At 45.0% G+C, this 19,410-nt stretch overlaps 1 protein-coding gene across 1 annotated transcript in view; it reads left to right on the top strand.

Moving 5' to 3' along the window:
* gabrb2a (gamma-aminobutyric acid type A receptor subunit beta2a) overlaps positions 1-19,410 on the top strand; it is a 414,196-nt gene that overhangs the window by 271,876 nt on the left and 122,910 nt on the right. Inside the window, exon 4 of the mRNA XM_038795983.1 lies at positions 9,132-9,352. Coding sequence (XP_038651911.1) covers positions 9,132-9,352 — 221 coding nt within the window. The remainder of the gene's footprint in view (positions 1-9,131; positions 9,353-19,410) is intronic.

The following is a 19,410-nucleotide window of genomic DNA, read 5'->3' as shown; positions in this document are numbered from 1 at the left end:
AATGCTAGTGGTAATGACCTGGAACTCTGTGCTTATGATGGTTGTGGAAAAGGAGATGATCACTGATTTCAAAAGAAAATTGGAGAGCAGCATGGTGGCCTAGTGGTTAGCACAACCGCCTCACGGCGCTGAGGTCCCAGGTTCGATCCCGGCTCTGGGTCACTGTCTGTATGGAGTTTGCACATTCTCCCCGTGTCTGCGTGGGTTTCGCCCCCACAACCCAAAAATGTGCAGAGTAGGTGGATTGGCCATGCTAAATTGCCCCTTAATTGGAAAAAATAATTGGGTAATCTAAATTTAAAAAAAAATAAAGAATTGGATGGACACTGAATGGAAGTAAAGAGATAGGGCTTTAGGGAAAACGAGGTAATGGGACTGACTGGACTGCTCCGCAGAGAGCAGGCATGGATGCGTACCAAATGCTTACCTTCTGAGCCTATGTTAGATAGGTAGTGAATTTCTTGTGTATTTCAGGATAGTTTTCTGAAACAATATATCCTGGAATTAAAAAGGAAACAGACCGTTTTAGATTTAGTTATGAGTGAAGAGCCAGATTTAGTTAACAGTTGAATAGTGTATTCACATTTTCTAACAGTGATCATAATATGATTGTGTTCAATGTAATTTTTGAAAGAGAAAAACATGAGTTAGCTAATAAGACTTCAGATTTAGACAAGGCCGACTTCATTGAGATGAATGTCCATGGTAAACTGAGTAAATTTACTGATGGATGAAATGACTGAATATTAGTGTGGGATGTTCAAAGTAGAATTTAACATGGTACAGTCCCAGTTTATTCTCCCAAAGGGAAAGAGATCTACTTGCCAAAATGGCATGCATGGAGAACTAAAGACAGAAGAGACAACATGTGCAGGTCTTTCCACTCACCCTGCCATGTGTTTTGCGGCGGCCTGTCATCGGCTGGCAGCAGGATATTTTGGTCCCACCATTATCAATGGGTTTTCCCATTGAATGCACTCCAGATGTGTACAGTTGTCAACGGGGTTTCCTGTTGAATGCACCCCCCGCCGAGGCAGGGATGCACCGTTGGCGACACCTGAAGATCAGGTTGGGGTGAACAGAAGGAAAATTCCTGTCCATCAAACTAAAAAAAAACTCCAAAAATGCAAAATAAAAGTATATATCCTGGTGAATGAGAAATATACAAAGAGCACAAAGGTTAATCCAAAAGCTACAAAAAGGATAATGAAAACAAACTTGCAAGGGATATCAAAATTACCAAAACATAATATACTCATTTGGCAGTATAGAATTTGAGTATGCTGAAAAAAGAGACATGTTGAAGGTTCGTGACATGGACATTTCATCAGGACACTTTCCAAGAATACCAATATAAGGGGAAACAGCAATTTATGCTATCTGCAAAGAGGTACTGATTTGATGGCAAGTGGACTCTGGTAGCGGTGGAGAATGCATCAGTTTCTGGTGATTGACAGTTAATTACCAAGCATTGTTTGAAATTTCAACCAGAAAGCTTGACCATCAATTGCCCTGAGAAAAGTGTTGCACATTTTGTTTAGCTGAAAGAGGTGCAATATGTGTCCTATTTTGTAAAGAACAGTGTATTAATATATATAGCTTTCAGTACACACAAATGCAACACACTGCAAGCCCAAATGACAATCTTAAATTGGTTGTCAGCGTAATTATTATCACACAGGATTGCATTTAATAGAAATCTAGAGTTAAAAGCGTAATGACAACCATGAAACCATTGTCGATTGTTATCAAAACCCAGCTGGTTCCACTAATGTCCTTCAGGGAAGGAAATCTGCTGACCTTACCTGGCGTGGCCTAGATGTGACTCCAGACCCACAGTAATGTGGTTGACTCTAACTGCTCTCTGAAATGGCCTATCAAGCCACTCAGTTCAAAGGCAATTAGGGATGCGCAATAAATGCTGGCCCACAAAAAGTGCAGGTGTTCTTACAGCAGATATTCACCCCAGCATTTGGATCTTTGCTGACCTGGTCCTTGAGAAGACAGCTGCCGATCATCGGGCCTGTTAGTACATTTTGTGGTACGGAGTAAATGTGCACAAATCATTTAAGGTGGCAGGCCTTGTTGAGAGAGTAGTTAGTAAGGCAAATGGGACCTTGGGCTTAAAATACTGATGAGTACAAAAGCAAGGAGATTATTGTAAATATTTATAAAACATTGGTTCTGCCTCAACAAGAGTATTGTGACCAGTTCTGGGCACAACACATGAAAGATGTGAAGGCATTATAGAGGGTGCAGAAAAGCTTTACGAAAATTGTTCCAGGGAAAATGGTTTCAGTTACATGGATAGATTGGAGAAGCAGGAGATGTTACTCCTAGAGAAGGGGAGTTTCAGATGAGATTTGATACAGATGTACATAATCATGAGATGTCTGGGCAGAGCTGTTAGAAATTTTCCCTATTAGTGGAAATGCCGTCAACCCATTAAAGATGAATGACAAAAGTGCTGAAGGTGGCGATGAGGAAAAGTGTTTTCATACAGACAATGGTTAGAATCTGGAATACACTGAGAGTCTGCTGGAGGCAGATTGCAGCATGGCTTTCAAAAGAAAGTTGGATAATTATCTAAATAAAAAGAATTCCAGGGCTAGGGGAAAGGATGGTGGGATGAATCAACAAAGGGCTTATTCAGGCACGGCAAGCGGATTGGCCCCCCGTCTGTGCTGAAACCATTCTATGATTCTATGAATCCTAAAGTCAATTACTGGAACAGCTGATGACTGGACAGGCTCTCGGACGTTCGTAACCTTTGCAGGGTCAGCAAGGCTGTTGTCATTTCCATTGCCTGTTTCAATGCTAGATGGTCGAGGACAACTGCATAGTTAGGAATCACATTGCTGGAGGTCAGGAGTCGCATGTGGGCCAGACCCGTCTGAGGACATTAGTTAGATTTTTAGGTTGGTGATGGTTTATTTAATAAGGGCAAGGGGAGCCCACACTGAATAAATATATGAAACAAAATTTTTATTTACTGCACAATATATACTCAGCCCGGTAGTACCCTACCAGGTTCCTCTCTCTGGTAGGTGCCTTACTGGCCAACCTTTTATGCAGAGGTCAATAGCGATCCCCCGCTCCTAGCGGTGAAGCTCGTACTCCGCAAGAGCCACGTGGAAAATAATAATTCCTTCCCCCCCCCAAAGTCCGAAGACCCAACCCCTGATGACCGAGGATGCAGAGAAGAGGGGGCAGGCGGAGGACATTGGATTATTTTCGGAACCGGTAATTCGACATTGAACAGATGCGTCGATCGTGATGGAGGCGAGCCGTGGCTGGTGCTGGATGGCCCTTGGCTGGTCGGTGGCGGTTGCAGGCGATGAGCGGCCCGATGAGGTGCCCGACGAGGGTCCTGAGGCGGGGAAGATGGCGGCGCCCACAGGGCGCACATGGCGGGCGGCGTTAAAGATGACGGCGACCACGGATCGCACAAGGCCTGATCGGGGGAAGATTGCGGCACCCACAGGCCACAAGTGGTCTGAGGCGAGGAAGATGGAGGCGCCCATGTGCCACACGTGGGGGGTGCAGGAACAAAGGGCCTGGTTACAGCGGCAATCGAGCGGGCCTGGCACACAGCAGCGAAATGTTCTTTCTTCCCGCAGGCCTTGCAGAGTGCGCTCCACGCTGGGCAGCGCTGCCAGGGGTGCTTTGTCTGTCCGCGGAAGTAGCACTTGGGTCTCCCGGGGTTAGCTGGGGGCAGTCGCTGGTGGGGTCCACGATGGGGTGTTCGCTGGTGGGGTCCACGATGTCCAGGAGGGGGGGCGACGTGCGGTCAGGGGCGTACGCTTATACATTACGGGAGACGACCATTAGTGAGATCGCAAGTTTCTTGGTCACCGCGAGGTCAAGGGTAGCCCCTTCTAAGAGGCGTTGGCGGATGTACGCCGACCCTATGCCCATAATGAAAGCGTCCCTAATTAGGAGTTCGGAATGTTCAACGGACGAAATGGCCTGGCAATCGCAGTCCCTCGCCAGGGTGTGCAGGGCACGCCAGAAATCTTCCACAGACGCACCGGGGAGTTGATGCCGCGTGAACAGGAGGTGCCTGGCGTAGCATTTGTTGGTCTGCTGAGTGTAGTTCTCTTTCAGTAGCGCCATGGCCTCAGCATAGGTAGGCGCAGCCCGGAAAGATATCGGAGCTCAGCCACGTATACAGGATCTGGAGCTTCTGTGCCTCTGAGGGTGGTTCTGTCGCAGATCCGATGTAGGCTTCAAAGCAAGCAAGCCAATGTGCGAAGGCCGACTTGGTGTTGTCTGCTTGAGGGTGCAGCTGCAGGCAATCAGGTTTGATGCGGAGGTCCATCGTTGAAAAATCGCTGCTTAATAAATTGATGCACTATCAATTACGATGAGACGAGAGTAGAGTGTAATCGAGGCTTTATTAAGCAGAGATGTGTAGCCTCCCGCAGCTGCTGCCAGAATGGCTGCAGCTCGGTGAGCACACACATTTATACTCCGCCTACTGGGCGGAGCCAGCAGGCAGGGATCTACCTCCCTGTACCTGTAGTACAGGAGCCTTACCGTATTACACCTCATATGTGCTATATATACAAAAGTGGTGACTACCACAAGGCTGGTTTGACTAGGGAGTCGGAAGATCCAGGACAGCTTTCTTTCAAGGAACCTCACGAGGGACCAATTTAGATGAATGAATGTGGTCCAAATTATTGCATCAGTTGCCACCGGACCCGAACCTGGTAAGAGACTGGTCCTGTTTTGGCGGACGATAATTCCAGAGAGCCAGCGAGCACCGTTGTTGAAATTACGAACGAACACCGCGTCGTTAAGTGCGAAGTGTCGAAGAGGTCAACATCAAACTGGGCAACGCCCTTGCAAATGTTGGTTGTTGCGCACCTTTGCTCCGATGTCCAGAGTAATCAAACTCAATCATGTATGAAGCCTACGACCCATTAAAATCTCAACAGGGGCCACTCCAGTTACTGCGTGTGGCGTGGCCCTCTATGAGAACAAAATCTTGCCAGCCTGGTTTCCATCGAGCCCAAAGCCTGTTTCTTTAGTCCCCGTTTAAGCATTTGCACGGCCCTCTCTGCAAAGCCTTTCAATGCCGAATTGTATGGCAGTGCAGACATGGCTAATCCTGTTGATTTTCACAAAAGTGGCAAACTCTTCAGTTGTGAAAGAGGCCCTATTAACTGTCACAAGGACCTCAGGGATTCCGTGAGTGGAAAATGAAATGCACAATCACTCGATGGTCACCCGGGACGTGATCTTTGCCATTCTCTGGACCTGCAGCCGCTTCGAGTGGGTGTCCAGCAGGATGTGGAACATCGTCCTCAGGAATGTACTGGCAAAATCGGCGTGCAAATGAGCACAGGGGCGTCCTGGCCACTCCCAAGGGTGGAGGGGTGCCGCCACAGAGATTCTCTGGTGCTCTTGTCAGATTGAGCATCGTTGGACCAACGTCTGGAAATCTGCGTCAAAACCTGGCCACCAGACGTAGCTTCTCGACAGCATCTTCATTTTGGACCCCCTGCGGTGTTCTTTAACACGGTTGCCTGGCCCTCCGTCGGAACAAAAAAACATTGTGCTTCCACAGTCAGCTCCGAGAGCTTGGAGGAAAAAACTTTAAACGCCACTCGTAGCTGGCGATGCTGCCCACTGTATTGCACCGGCTGCCGGACCTTGGCAAGGGCAGGGTCGGTCTGCGTCCAGTCACGAATAAAAGATGCAGTGATGGGTAAGGTGTCCATGAAATTCAGGACCGTGACTTCATCTGTCACGAGGGATTTGCGAAATAGATCTGCAGGGGAAGATAGCTCAACACATCAGCATGCGCAATCTAGGTCTCTGGGCGGTGCTCAAAAGAGTAATCGTAAGCAGCCAATAACCAGACCCAGTGCTGAATCCTCGCAGATGCAATTGGCACATTTGCGTTATCTTCACAGAAGAGGCCAAACAATGGCTTGTGATCCATGACAATAAGAAAATGGCAGCCTGAAACATAATGACGAAACCGTTTAACTCCAATCATGACCGCCAGGCCTTACTTCTTGATTTGGGGATATTTTTTCTCAGCTGCAGCCAGCGTCCTGGAGAAAAAGGTGATCGGACGTTTACGGCCATCGCTCATCCGACGTGACAGGGCTGCCCAATTTCTATACGGCGATGAATCGCACATGCTGTATAATGGTTTCGAAGGGTCGAAATGCGTCAACCCCCCGAAGAGGACAGCTGTCAGTTTCACCTTCCTAAACGCCTCATCCTGGGCCTTGTTCCACACCCAAGGCTGGTGCCTCTTGAGGAGCAAATGAAGGGGGGTCAGGACATTTGCCAAATTGAAAATAAATAGGCCACAGTAATTTACTAGTCCAAGAAAAGAGCGAAGCTTGGTGACGTCCCTCGGGTGGGAGTCATTTTAATAGCTCTAACCTTCTCGCCGACTGGGTATAGGCCTTCCCGGTCCACCTAAAACCCCAAATACACCACTTCCTTCACATGACACACGCACTTCACGTGCGCAGGCAGACCCAATACTCTGAAATACCGTCTCCGAGTTCTGCAAATGTTCTTGCTCTGTGGCCCCCTTGACCAGCACATCATCCAAGTAAATCGCAATGTGTGGCAATCCACATAGGATGTTCTCCATGACACGCTACAACACTGCATACACAGAAGATACTCCGAACGGAAGGCAGGTGTACTCATAGAGTCCCTTGTGTGTATTTATCGTTATGTCCTGTCGAGATGATTAACGAGCTGCAGTTGTACGTAAGCGTTGCTCACGCCCAATGTTGTAAATATACAACCAATGTAGCATACAAATCATCGATACATGGTAAAGTGTAACAGTCTAACCGCGAAGCTGTGTTCACTGTTAATTTGTAGCCCCCTCAGAAACTTTTCTTTCTTAATTACAGAGACCACTGGTGCCGCACTCGTGGCAAAGTGCACAAGTCTAATGATGCCCAAACTCTCCAAACGACGAAACAAGAACTGGGCGGGCATGAAGGTATCGGAGTTGCCCCTCCGGGTCTACCTGGACCTTGGCTACGGGCCCTTGAATTGTGCCCAAATCAGCTGGAAAACCTCTGGGAACCTTGCTTAGTACTGCACACAGACTGGCAGATCCCACTTGGAGGATATGTTGCCAATCTAGTTACAGCTGGTGTGGCCAGTTGCAGCCCAACAGGCTAAGGCCACTTCCTCACACAACAATGAGAGGAAGGCGATTTGATTGGTACCATAGACTAACGGAGCAAAGATGAACCCTACAATAGTCAGTCATTCTCCCGTATAAGTGGCCAACTGAGCTGCCGTGTCAGCCAAAGTTAAAGTATGCACACCTTGTTTTGAGATCAAAGGTGCTCTGCGCGACCACAGCCTTCTTGCTGCCTGCGAGTATGCCTAGGCCGGTCCCCAAACATCGCACGCGTCCCTGAATCACCCTCAGCCAAGTCCAGTGACATTGTATGTCTCAGTGGACGGCTCTTTGCCCAGGGGCCTGTGTTGCCACGGTGTTTAGTCCAGGCCACGGGGATACCACTTGACGGGTGTCACCCAAAACATTCACCTCCATCCCTTGATTCTCTTGAATGGCACGGTTCTGTGCTTTCCCGGCACAAGGAGATCTGCAGTGCCTGTTAAAAGGTCAGGGAGGTTTCTCCCAAAAGTTTCTTTTATGTTTCCATATTGTTTATACTGCAGAGCAAACAATCACAGAGCATATCAGATACTGCAGTTCCATACTCAAAAAATTAGCTATCTTCCGTAGTTGTGATACAAACTCAGTGACGGACTCACCGGTCGACCTCTCCGCCATATTGAACCGATATCTTTGGTCGATTACCAAACGGGTTGGGTTGAAGTGTTGCAGCACAAGTGCCCCAATCAGGCTGAACGATTGCTTCCCTGGCGCCGCCGGGTAAATGAGACTCAGGATCACCCTGAACGTGTGCGTACCACAGGCCATCAACAGTATGACTGTCTGCCGCTCATTCTCCGTGATGTTGTTGGCCCAGAAGAAGTAATGCACCCTTTCTGCGTACTGGTTCCAGTCTTCATCACCGGTCTCAAATGCATCTAACTGCCCAAACAAAGGCATAGCAAATCAAATAAATTCAAAACTGGGTCCAGAAAATTGGGAGGTGGCTCAGTTGTGTGGGTCAAAGCATCGACAGAAAGCCAGTTTACTCCTCATCACCGAGTAAAAATAAAGAAACAAAGTTGTTATTTACAGCACTGTATATACCCAGCAGGGTAGATCCGTAACGAGTTCCTCTCTCTGGTCGGTGCCTTACTGGCCGATTTAAAGAGAGGTCAGTCGTGATCCCCACCCTAGCAGGGGAGCTCGTACTCTGGAAGGGCCACAGGGAAGATAGGGCCACGGGGAAGTTAATCATTCCCACCCCATAGGCCCCCTGCGGGCTATTACAGTTTAATGGTCACTATTATTAAGACTGTTTTTCTAATTCCAGATTTATTAACTGAATTGAAATTCCACCGCTGCTGTGCTGGATTCAACCATGTCTTCGGAAATTAGACTGAGTCTCTAGAGAATTTTTAAAAATAAATTTAGAGTACCCCGATTATTTTTTTCCAATTAAGGGGCAATTTAGTATGACCAATCCACCTACCCTGCACAACTTTTACGTTGTGGGGGTGAAACCCACACAGACATGGGGAGCATGTGCAAACTCCACAGAGACAGTGACCCGATGTCAGGATCGAACACGGGTCCTCAGCGTCTTGAAGCAGCAGGCAGTGCTAACCACTGCACCACCGTGCCGCCCTCGGGGCCTCTGGAGTATTCGATGAGTGATGATACTGTAATGTTACCTTACCACCAACCCCCTATTGAATAGAATTAAACACAAACTCTTATATAATGGAACAGGTGTGCCCTTTAATTATGAAGAATTATTTTTGTATTATTTTTTGAATGTAAAATACTATAGTAATTGCTGACCCTCCTTTTATCATGTGGCGTAGCATATTCTTTGCAATGTTCATATTTTAATCAAAATACACCAGGAGCATGTAGTGGTGTTCTGATGTGTGTAGGTAACATGGATATTCTTCGATTATTTTTTTTTAAATGTTGGAGTCCTTGGTAATTTTAATGAAACATGTTTTTCTTTATTTTACTTTTTTAGGATTACACTTTGACGATGTACTTCCAACAGGCTTGGCGGGACAAACGACTATCTTATTCAGAAATACCTTTAAATCTCACATTGGATAACAGAGTGGCTGATCAGCTTTGGGTTCCTGACACATATTTTCTAAATGATAAAAAGTCATTTGTACATGGTGTCACTGTAAAGAATCGAATGATACGTTTGCACCCAGATGGCACAGTTTTATATGGTCTCAGGTTAGTACCAGTTTTTCCATTTTATAAAGCAAAAGTAGCATTGAAATCTTATTTCATTTTTCAAATCTAGTTCTAGTCCTGAATGGTCTTCTGCATAAATAGCTGACATCTGAAACCATAGAATTTTCACAGCATGTAATGAAAGCTACAGTGAGGACATTATTCCAATTAACAGTTCATGAGTGAAACCTATATTATCTATACTCGAGTTGGAATTCATTTCTGCATTCCAGCTTATGGAGTCAGAGAAGTTTACAGCATGATAACTGGCCATTGGGCCCAACTTGATAACGCGGCCCAGTTTTTAACTACTAACCTAGTCCCAATTGCCCGCATTTGGCCCATATCCCTCTAAACCCAACTCTCCCAAATAACTGTCTAAATGTTTTTTAAAAGACAAAATTGTACCCACTTCTACTATTGCGTCTGGCAGCTCGTCCCAGACACTCACCACCCTCTGGACCCTTTGTGCCACATATTGCCCCTCTAGACCATTTTGTATCTCTCCTTTCACCTTAAACCTATGCCCTCTAGCTTTAAATTCCGCTACCTTTGGGAAATGATGTTGACTATCTACCTTATCTATGCCCCTTGTTATTTTATGATCTCTATAAGATCACACCTAAGCCTTCTACACCTCTCCTTATAACTCAAACAACCAAGTCCCAGTAGCATCCTCGTAAATCTTTTCTGCACTCTTTCAAGTTTAATAATATCCTTTCCGTAATAGAGTGACCAGAATTGTACACAGTATTCCAGGTGTGTTCTTACTAATGTCTTGTACAACTTCAGCAAGACATCCCAATTCCTGTATTCAATGTTCTGAATACAAGCATGCCGAATGCCTTCTTTACTACCCTGTCTACCTGTGACTCCACTTTCAAGGAGCTATGAACCTGTACCCCTAGATCTCTCTGTGTTATAACTCTCCCCAACTCCCCACTATTAACTGAGTAGATCCTGCCCCAATTCGATTTTCCAGAATGCACCACCTCACATTTATCTAAATTAAACTCCATCTGCCATTCATCGGCCCACTGGCCCAATTGGCCAAGATCCCATTGCAATCTGAGATAATCTTCTTCACTGTCCACTATGCCACCGATCTTGGTGTCATCTACAAATTTACTAACCTTGCCTCCTAAATTCTCATTCAAATGATGAACAAAAATAACAAAAAACAGTTGACCCAGCACTGATACCTGAGGCATACTGCTGGTCACAGGCCTCCAGTTTGAAAAATCAACCTTGACAACCACCCTTTGTCTTCTGTTGTCAAGTCAATTTTGTATCCAATTGGCTACCTCACCCTGGATCCCATGAGATTTAACCTTATGCAGCAACCTACTATGCGGTACCTTGTCCAAGGCCTTGCTAAAGTCCACGTGGACAACGTCGACTGCATTGCCCTTATCTACCTTCTTGGCTACCCCGTCAAAACACTCAATCAAATTTGTGAAACATGGTTTTCCACTCACAAAGCCATGCTGACTGTCCCTATTCAGTGCTTGCCTCCCTAAATGCCTGTAGATCTGTCTCTCAGAATACCTTCTGACAGCTTACCCAACACAGACGTTATGCTCACTGGTCTGAAGTTCCAAGGCTCTTCCCTGTGGCTCTTCTTGAACAAAGGCACAACATTTGCTACCTTCCAATCTTCAGGCACCTCTCCTGTGGCTGTCGATAATGTAAATATCTCTGCTAGGGGACCCACAATTTCCTCCCTAGCCTCCCACTAAAGTGGACAACCTCATACTTTCCCACATTGTACTCCATCTGCCTAATTTTTGTTCACTCACTTAACCCATCTATATTCAGTTGCAGACTCTTTGTATCCTCCTTACAACTTGCTTTCCTATCTATCTTTGCATCATCAACAGATTTGGCTAAAATAGAGTTGGTCCCTTCATCCATGTCATTAATATAGATTGTAAATAGATCCCTATGGCTCTCCACTAGTTAAAGCTTCCCAACCTGAAAATGACCTATTTTCATTTCCAGTTAGTCACCAATTTGTCTATCCATGCTAGTATGTGATCCCAACACCATAAGCACTTATCTTATGAGTAACCTTTTATGTGACATCTTATTGAATGTCTATTGGAGGATCAAATACACTACATCTACTGGTACCGCTTTATCCACCCTACTTGTTTATTCTCAAAGGTCTTTCAATAAATTGGTCAAACATGATTTCCCTTTCACAAAATCATGTTTACTTTGCCTGATGTACTGTGTTTCCTTAAGTGTCCTGCTACTATCTCATAATTTATGGATTCAAGCATTTTGACAATGACAAATGTCAGACTAACTGACACCTCATTTCCTGCTTTCTGTCTCCCTCCTTAGTATTACATTTGCAAATATGTGGCACAAATGTTACTTGCCACTTATCAGCCCAAGTAGGTACTTCACTTCTGCCCTATGTATCTGAAGGGAGCTCAAGTCAGACTTATCCAAATTCTAAATGAAGGTTGAAACCATTGCTCAAATCTGATCATAGTTTGGCACAAGTTGGCATTAAATTGTCAGTGTTATTTACCTTGCATTTGATTACACAGGATATACAGTACAGAAACGGACTATTCGACGCAACCAGCTCTTGCTCGTGTTTATGTTCTCCTTGAGCCTCCTCCCAACTTTTTCATCTAAATCTACCAGCATAATTATATATTCCTTTCTTCCTCATATGCTTGTCCAGTTTTCCCTTCAGTGCATGTGTACTATTTTCTCAAACAACTCTCTGTGATAGCAAATTCCACATACTTACCACTCTTTGGGTGAAGCGGCTTCTTCTGAATTCCCTTTTGGATTTCTTGGTGACTATTTTATATTGATATGTCTTTTCCCACACAGGAAACAGTCTCTCTCTTTTTCACTCTATCAAAGCCATTCGTAGGGCTATATTTTGACGACAGAGATGGGTGGCTCAAATTGGGAAATTCCTCGGCTCACTGGACCTACCTTGTAAAAAGTGCCCGCTCCATGTGCTTTTTTTTCTCTGGGGATTGGGAAAGAAAACGACCTGCCTACCCTGGAAGCAGAATGTCTGCGGCCAACGGGGTGGGCGAGGGCTGAAGCGGGCTGGTTAAAAGGTTGACCTTGTTCTCTGAAATTCTCCCCAGTTGGTTCAGAAGCTGATAGATCCTCAAGATTTTACCCTTCACATCCACCCACCGCTGCCATGGCTCATCATGCCCCCATGTCAGCGCATGCCTCCACAATCCAAATACGGCTCTCATTCCACACACTTGATAGTGAAAAATAACTCTGATTCATAAAACACATTCAAGGCTCTCTTTCATAAAAACATTTAGCCTCTATCTCAAAGACAGCTAAATCTTTAATGTCTCTTTAGGCTGACAATTAAAACTATGAACTCCGAATCCCTTCTGATAATTTTAGCTTTTGAAACTCGGCCAAGCATTCATAGTGAAATAATAAGACTGTAGGAAACGTCATCAAAATTCTCCAGTGAAACAGATGCTACTTTGTTTCTAACGTGCACCAGATGACCAATCCATTAAAGCAGTCCAGCAGAGTTTTATTTTCATTCCCAGTGACAGCTTCTACCTATTTCTCACAATGTTTAAAGGTCGATGGGTTTAAGAGCATTTACATCTATTCCATCAATTTGATACCCAAGCTACGGGTTAAGGCCCTAGGGGCAGTCAAAGTGTGGTCTGTTTGACTCAGCACTGAGTTTAAATGGCCCTCCTGAGTTCTGGTTTCTTGCATGTTTGATTCACACCTTCCCCCTTTCCCTTACCAGCACAAATTGGATCTGTCAGAAATGGGAAGCATCACTTCTGCATCTGGATCCTGCCTGCAATTTTTAAAGGTCTGTGGAGCCTTCCTAATTCCTCAAAAACCCAGCCGATAAAGATTAAAGAGTTCTATCAAGTCATCCCTGACCTTTTTTTTTTCGAGAGAAGACACAGCCTGTTAACCCTTTCCTGATATGTATATCCATGCATTTCTGATAACATCCTTTTACAATTTCTCTGAATCCTCTCCAGTGCCTCTATATCCTTTTGATAATGTGACAACCTGAACTGTATGCGGTGTAGGGGCTGGTTTAGCACAGTGGGCTAAACAGTTGGCTTGTAATGCAGAACAAGGCCAGCAGCGCGGGTTCAATTCCCGTACCAGCCTCCCCGAACAGGCGCCGGAATGTGGTGACTAGGGGCTTTTCACAGTAACTTCATTGAAGCCTACTTGTGACAATACGCAATTATTATTATTATTACTGTAGAGATGGTCTAACCAAGATTTGAAATAGGCATAGCATAACTTTCCCAATTTTCAGTTCTGTCCCTTTAGAAATAAAGCCTAATGTTTGGTTTGCTGTTATTTTTATGGCCTTTTGAACCCATGGTGCAACTTTTGGTGTTTGGTGCATTTGTACTCCAAACTCCATTTGTTCCCCCATCCTACGTAGACTTGTACCTCATTAGTAATAAGCGGTCTCTCCATTCTTCCTATCAAAATACACTACCTGACATTTATTTGTGATAAGCTTTATTTGCCAATTATTTGCCCATTCTGAAATTTATTAATGTCCTCCTGTAATGTTTTGCAGTCCTTCTCAGTATTTATACCCAATTTGGTACCATGTGCAAATTTAGAGAATGTGTTTTTTGATTCCAAAGCCCAAACTGTCAATATAAATTGTGAGTAGCAGTGGAACATCACTTCCCATCTTCTGCCACTACCCCTTCACTCTCTGTTTCTATCTTGAAGCCAAGTAACAATTGATTCTGCCACTTGTCCCCTGATTCCAATATTCTCTGAACTTATTCATTAATCTTTTATCAGGCACCTTATCAAAGGTCTTTTAAAAATCCAGATGATACCTCCTCAAATAATTCAATAAGATTGGTCGAGCAAAAATTTTCCTTTTGAAATCCATTCTGACGATTCATTATTGTATTTCTCACTTCTAGATATTCTTCTATTATCTCCATTAGTAAGGATTCCCTTAATTTCTTAACACTGATGTTAAGCTGACTTGTCTATAATTCCCTGGACCTGCTCTATCTCCCTTCTTAAATTTTAATTAGCTATACATCCAGCTTCCGGCACTACACTTTTTTCTAACTTTTCTAACTTCTGCTTTCTCTTCCTGACCAGGAGCTTTAACCCCTTTGAATAGTACACACTATACTCAATCAGCCCATACTTGCAAAACCCAAAACAAAACCTCTACCATTAGAAGTGATTCTGTGATTGGACAGCACTTGTTTAACACTCCTGAATGTGCTCATAGCAACAACAACAAAAATTTAAGACAATCAATGGACCTTGCAACGTGGTTCATTTACTAAGAGCAACATACACTCATACATCACTGTCTGCAAACAAAAGGAATATGTTCCAACTTTGTGCATTTTTTTAATTACCCCGGAGTCTGAGGAGCCTATACTTCCCCATTGCTTTCTCTGTGGCAACACCTCAGCTAATTGGAGTTGACTTGCCAACCAATCAGCACCCTTTTCGCCCGTGGTATCATTTGAAATGAACATTCTTGCATTTGTCCAGATTAATGCAAGCTGAAAACCTTCAGCAGCTGTGTCTCTTTTCAGCTTGGTTCTTTGAATTTGTTTAGTTAAGACCATAATAATTGGAACAGGAGTTTGCCATTCGGCCCGCGAGCCTGCTGCACATGGCTGATTCGACATTCCTCCATGTTCACCATGGTTGATTCAATATTCCTCACGTCCACTTTCCTGTCCGTTCCCTGTAACCCATGATTCCCTTGCTCTTCAAGAATCTATCTATCAGGGCAGCACGGTGGCCAAGTGGTTAGCACAACCGCCTCACGGCGCTGAGGTCCCAGGTTCGATCCCGGCTCTGGGTCACTGTCCGTGTGGAGTTTGCACGTTCTCCCTGTGTCTGCGTGGGTTTCGCCCCCACAACCCAAAAACGTGCAAGCTAGGTGGATTGGCCACACTAAATTGCCCCTTAATTGGAAAAATGATTGGGTACACTAAATTTATAAAAAAAAAAGAATCTATCTATCTCAGTCTTAAATATACACCATGGGTGCGATTCTCCGCCCCCCACGACGGGTCGGAGAATAGCGGGAGGGCCTTCCCGACATTTTTCCCGACCTCCCGCTATCCTCCCCCCCCCCCCCCCCCACGGCCGCCCACGACACGAATCGCTGCTCGCCGTTTTTTTACGGCGAGCAGCGATTCTCCCCTATCCGATGGGCCGATTTCCCAGGCCTTTACGCCCGTTTTCACGAATTTAAACACACCTGCTCTCACAGTTCCTGTATAATTGAAGCAAGACATCCCTACTCCTGTACTCGAATCCTCTCGCTATGAAGACCAATATACCATTTGCCTTCTTTGCCGCCTGCTGTATCTGCATGCTTACCTTCATTGACTGGTATACGAGGGCACCCAGGTCTTGTTCCACTTACCCCTCTCCTAATTTATGACCATTCAGATAATATTCCCCTTTCTCGTTTTTGCTACCAAAGTGGATAACCTCGCATTTCTGCAAATTATACTGCATCTGCCATTCATTTGCCCATCACTCAACTTGTCCAAATCACACTGAAGGATCTCTGCATCCTTCTCACAGCTCACCCTCCCACCCAACTTATTGTTATCTGCAGATTTAGAGATATTACATTTTGTTCCCTCAGCAAAATCATTAATATATATTGTGAATAGCTGGGGTCTTAGCACCAATCCCTGCGGTACCCCACTAGTCACTGCCTGCCAATTTGAAAACGCCCGTTAATTCTTACTGTTTCCAGTTTTCCAACCATCTCAATACACTACCCCTAAACCCTGCGTTTTAAGTTTACACAATCTCTCATGCGGGACTTTAGGAAATGCCTTCTGAAAGTCCAAATATACCACTTCCACTGGATCCCCCTGATCAATTCTACTAGTTGCATCCTCAAAGCCAATAAGCCAGTTTTGGATCCAACTTGCCAAGTTACCCTGGATCCCATCTACGTTTTTCTTCTTTATCAGTCTCCCATGTAGGACCTTGTCAAAGACTTTGCTGAAATCCATGTAAATTACATCAATTGCAGTACCCTCATCTACACATCCAATCACCCCCTCAAAAAATTCAATCAAATTTGTTAGGCATGACCCCTCCCCTCTGACAAAGCCATGTTGATTATCCCTGATCAAACCTTGCCTCTCCAAGTGGAGATTAATTTTCTCCTTCAGAATTTTGTCCCAATAGTTTTCCTACCCCTGATGTTAGACTCACTGGTCTTTAATTCCTGAGTTTATCTCTACCACGCTTTTTGAAAAATGGAAGATGATTTTTGGGTAGGGCGTGTAGATAGTTTGGGTCATGTTGGCTTCAGAAGAGAGGTTTTAAAAGACATTAAGGTCGATAAGTCTCCTGGGCTGGATGGGATTTATCCCATAATCCTGAGGAACGCAAGGGAGGAAATTGCTGGGGCTTTGACTGACATTTTTGTATCCTCATTGGCTACAGGTGAGATCCAAGAGGACTGGAGAATAGCTAATGTGGAACCGCTGTTTCAGAAAGGTAGCAGGGATAATCTAGGAAACTATAGGCCGGTGAGCCTCATGTTGGTAGTAGGTCAATTATTGGAGAGAATTCTCAGGGACAGGATTTATACCCATTTGGAAACAAATGGACTCATCAGCAATCAACAGCATGGTTTTGTGAAGGGGAGGTCGTGCCTCACTAACTTGATCGAGTAATTTGAGGATGTGACAAAGATGATTGATGAGGGGAGAGCGATGGAGGTTATAGAACATAGAACAGAACAGCACAGAACAGGCCCTTCGGCCCTCGATGTTGTGCCGAGCAATGATCACCCCACTTAAACCCACGTAACCTGCATACCCGTAACCCAACAATCCCCCCATTAACCTTACACTACGGGCAATTTAGCATGGCCAATCCACCTAACCCGCACATCTTTGGACTGTGGGAGGAAACAGGAGCACCCGGAGGAAACCCACGCACACACGGGGAGGACGTGCAGACTCCACACAGACAGTGACCCAGCCGGGAATCGAACCTGGGACCCTGGAGCTGTGAAGCATTGATGCTAACCACCATGCTACCGTGAATGGACTTCAGTAAAGGCTTTGACAAGGTGGCTCATGGCAGACTGGTACAAAAGATTAAGTCACACAGGAGCAGAGGTGAGGTGGCGAGATGGATACAGATCTGGCTTGGTCACAGAAGGCAGAGGGTAGCAGTAGAAGGGTGTTTTTCTGAATGGAAGGTTGTGACTAGTGGTGTTCCACAGAGATCGGTGCTGGAGCTTCTATTGTTTGCAGTATACATAAACGATTTGGAGAAAAATGTAGCTGGTCTGATTAGTAAGTTCGCGGATGACACCAAGGTTGTGGAGTGGCAGATAGTGTTGAGGATGGTCACAGGATACAGCAGGACATAGATTGGTTAGAGATTTGGGCAGAGAAATGGCAAATGGAGTTTAATCCGGACAAATATGAGATAATGCATTTTGGTAGATCTCACATAGAGGGGAAACATACAATAAATGCCAAGACTCTTAGGAATATAGAAAGTCAGAGAGATCTGGGTGTACAGGTCCACAGATCTTTGAAAGTGGCAACACAATTGGACAAGATAGTCAAGAAAGCATATGGAATGCTTGCCTTCATTGGACAGGGCATCGAATATACAAACTTGCAAGCCATGCTACAGTTGCATCGAACATATAAAATATTCCATGAAATATTGCGCACAATTCTGGTCGCCACACTACCAGAATGATGTGGAGGCTTTGGAGAGGGTACAGAGGAGGTTTACCAGGATGTTGCCTGGTCTGGAGGGTGTTAACTATGCGGAGAGGCTGAATAGACTTGGACTGTTTTCATTAGAATATGGGAGGTTAATGGGCGACCTGATAGAGATCTACAAGATTATGAGGGGTATGGGTAGAGTGGATGAGCAGGCACTCTTTCCCAGGATGGAGGGGTCAGCCACCAGGGGGCATAGGTTTAAGATCCATGGGGCAAAGTTTAGAGTTGTTGTGGAGGCAGGTTTTTCTACACAGAGGGTGTTAATGCCTGGAATGCACTGCCAGGGGAGATTGTGGAAGCAGATACATTAACGGCGTTCAAAAGGCATCACAACAAATACATTAAAAAGTCTTACAACACCAGGTTAAAGTCCAACATGTTTGGTCCACCTGAGGAAGGAGTAGTGCTCCGAAAGCTAGTGCTTGAAACAAACATGTTGGACTTTAACCTGGTGTTGTAAGACTTCTTAATGTGCTCACCCCAGTCCAACACCGGCATCTCCACATCACAACAAATACATGGTTAGGATGGGTACATGTGGATACATCACTAGGAAGTGCTGAAGGTTTTGACCAAGTTTGGTATCATGACCTGGTACAGGCTTGGAGTGCCGAAGGGACTGTTCCTGTGCTGTATTGTTCTTTGTTCTTTGTTGACTTGAGTGCTCTGGTAGATGGCCAATATCGATATCAGCCAAGGCCTTATTTTGTAGTTCCTGTTTTCAGCCTATATGTCTTTCCTTCTCTCAGCCTGTCTCCAGTACCGCAGGCCTCTATCCATTAGAGTTTAGAAGAAAGAGAGATGATCTTATAAGAACCTGAAGGGACTTGACAGTTTAGAAATAAGGGGTTTCCCATTCAAGCCAGAGATGAGGGGAAACATTTTCTCTCAGAGTCGTGAGTCTTTGGATCTGTCTTATCCGGAGAGCAGTGGAGGCAAGGTCATTGAGTACCTTTAAGGCAGAGATTCGTGACTAGCAAGGGAGCCAAAGGTTATCGGGGGTAGAAAGAATGTGGAGTTGGGCACACAATCAGATCAACCATGAGTGGCTGGGCAGATTCGAGTGGCAGAATGTTTACTCCTGCTCCTAATTCGTATGTTCGTAAGATTGCTTGCAAATCCTAATGTTCAACCCTTTGTTGCAAATGCCAACAGACTATTTGTTGAAGATATCACAACTGTGATCAAATCTTTTCCTTTAGATACATGTTGCAGACATGACTCTGTCATAACCAGAGGCTGGTTTAGCACAGTGGGCTAAACAACTGGCTT

This window comes from Scyliorhinus canicula, chromosome 4 (assembly GCF_902713615.1).
Source record: "Scyliorhinus canicula chromosome 4, sScyCan1.1, whole genome shotgun sequence".
Lineage (NCBI taxonomy): Eukaryota > Metazoa > Chordata > Chondrichthyes > Carcharhiniformes > Scyliorhinidae > Scyliorhinus > Scyliorhinus canicula.
Note: the sequence above shows the minus strand (reverse complement) of the source record. Positions and strands in the feature narration are given on the sequence as shown.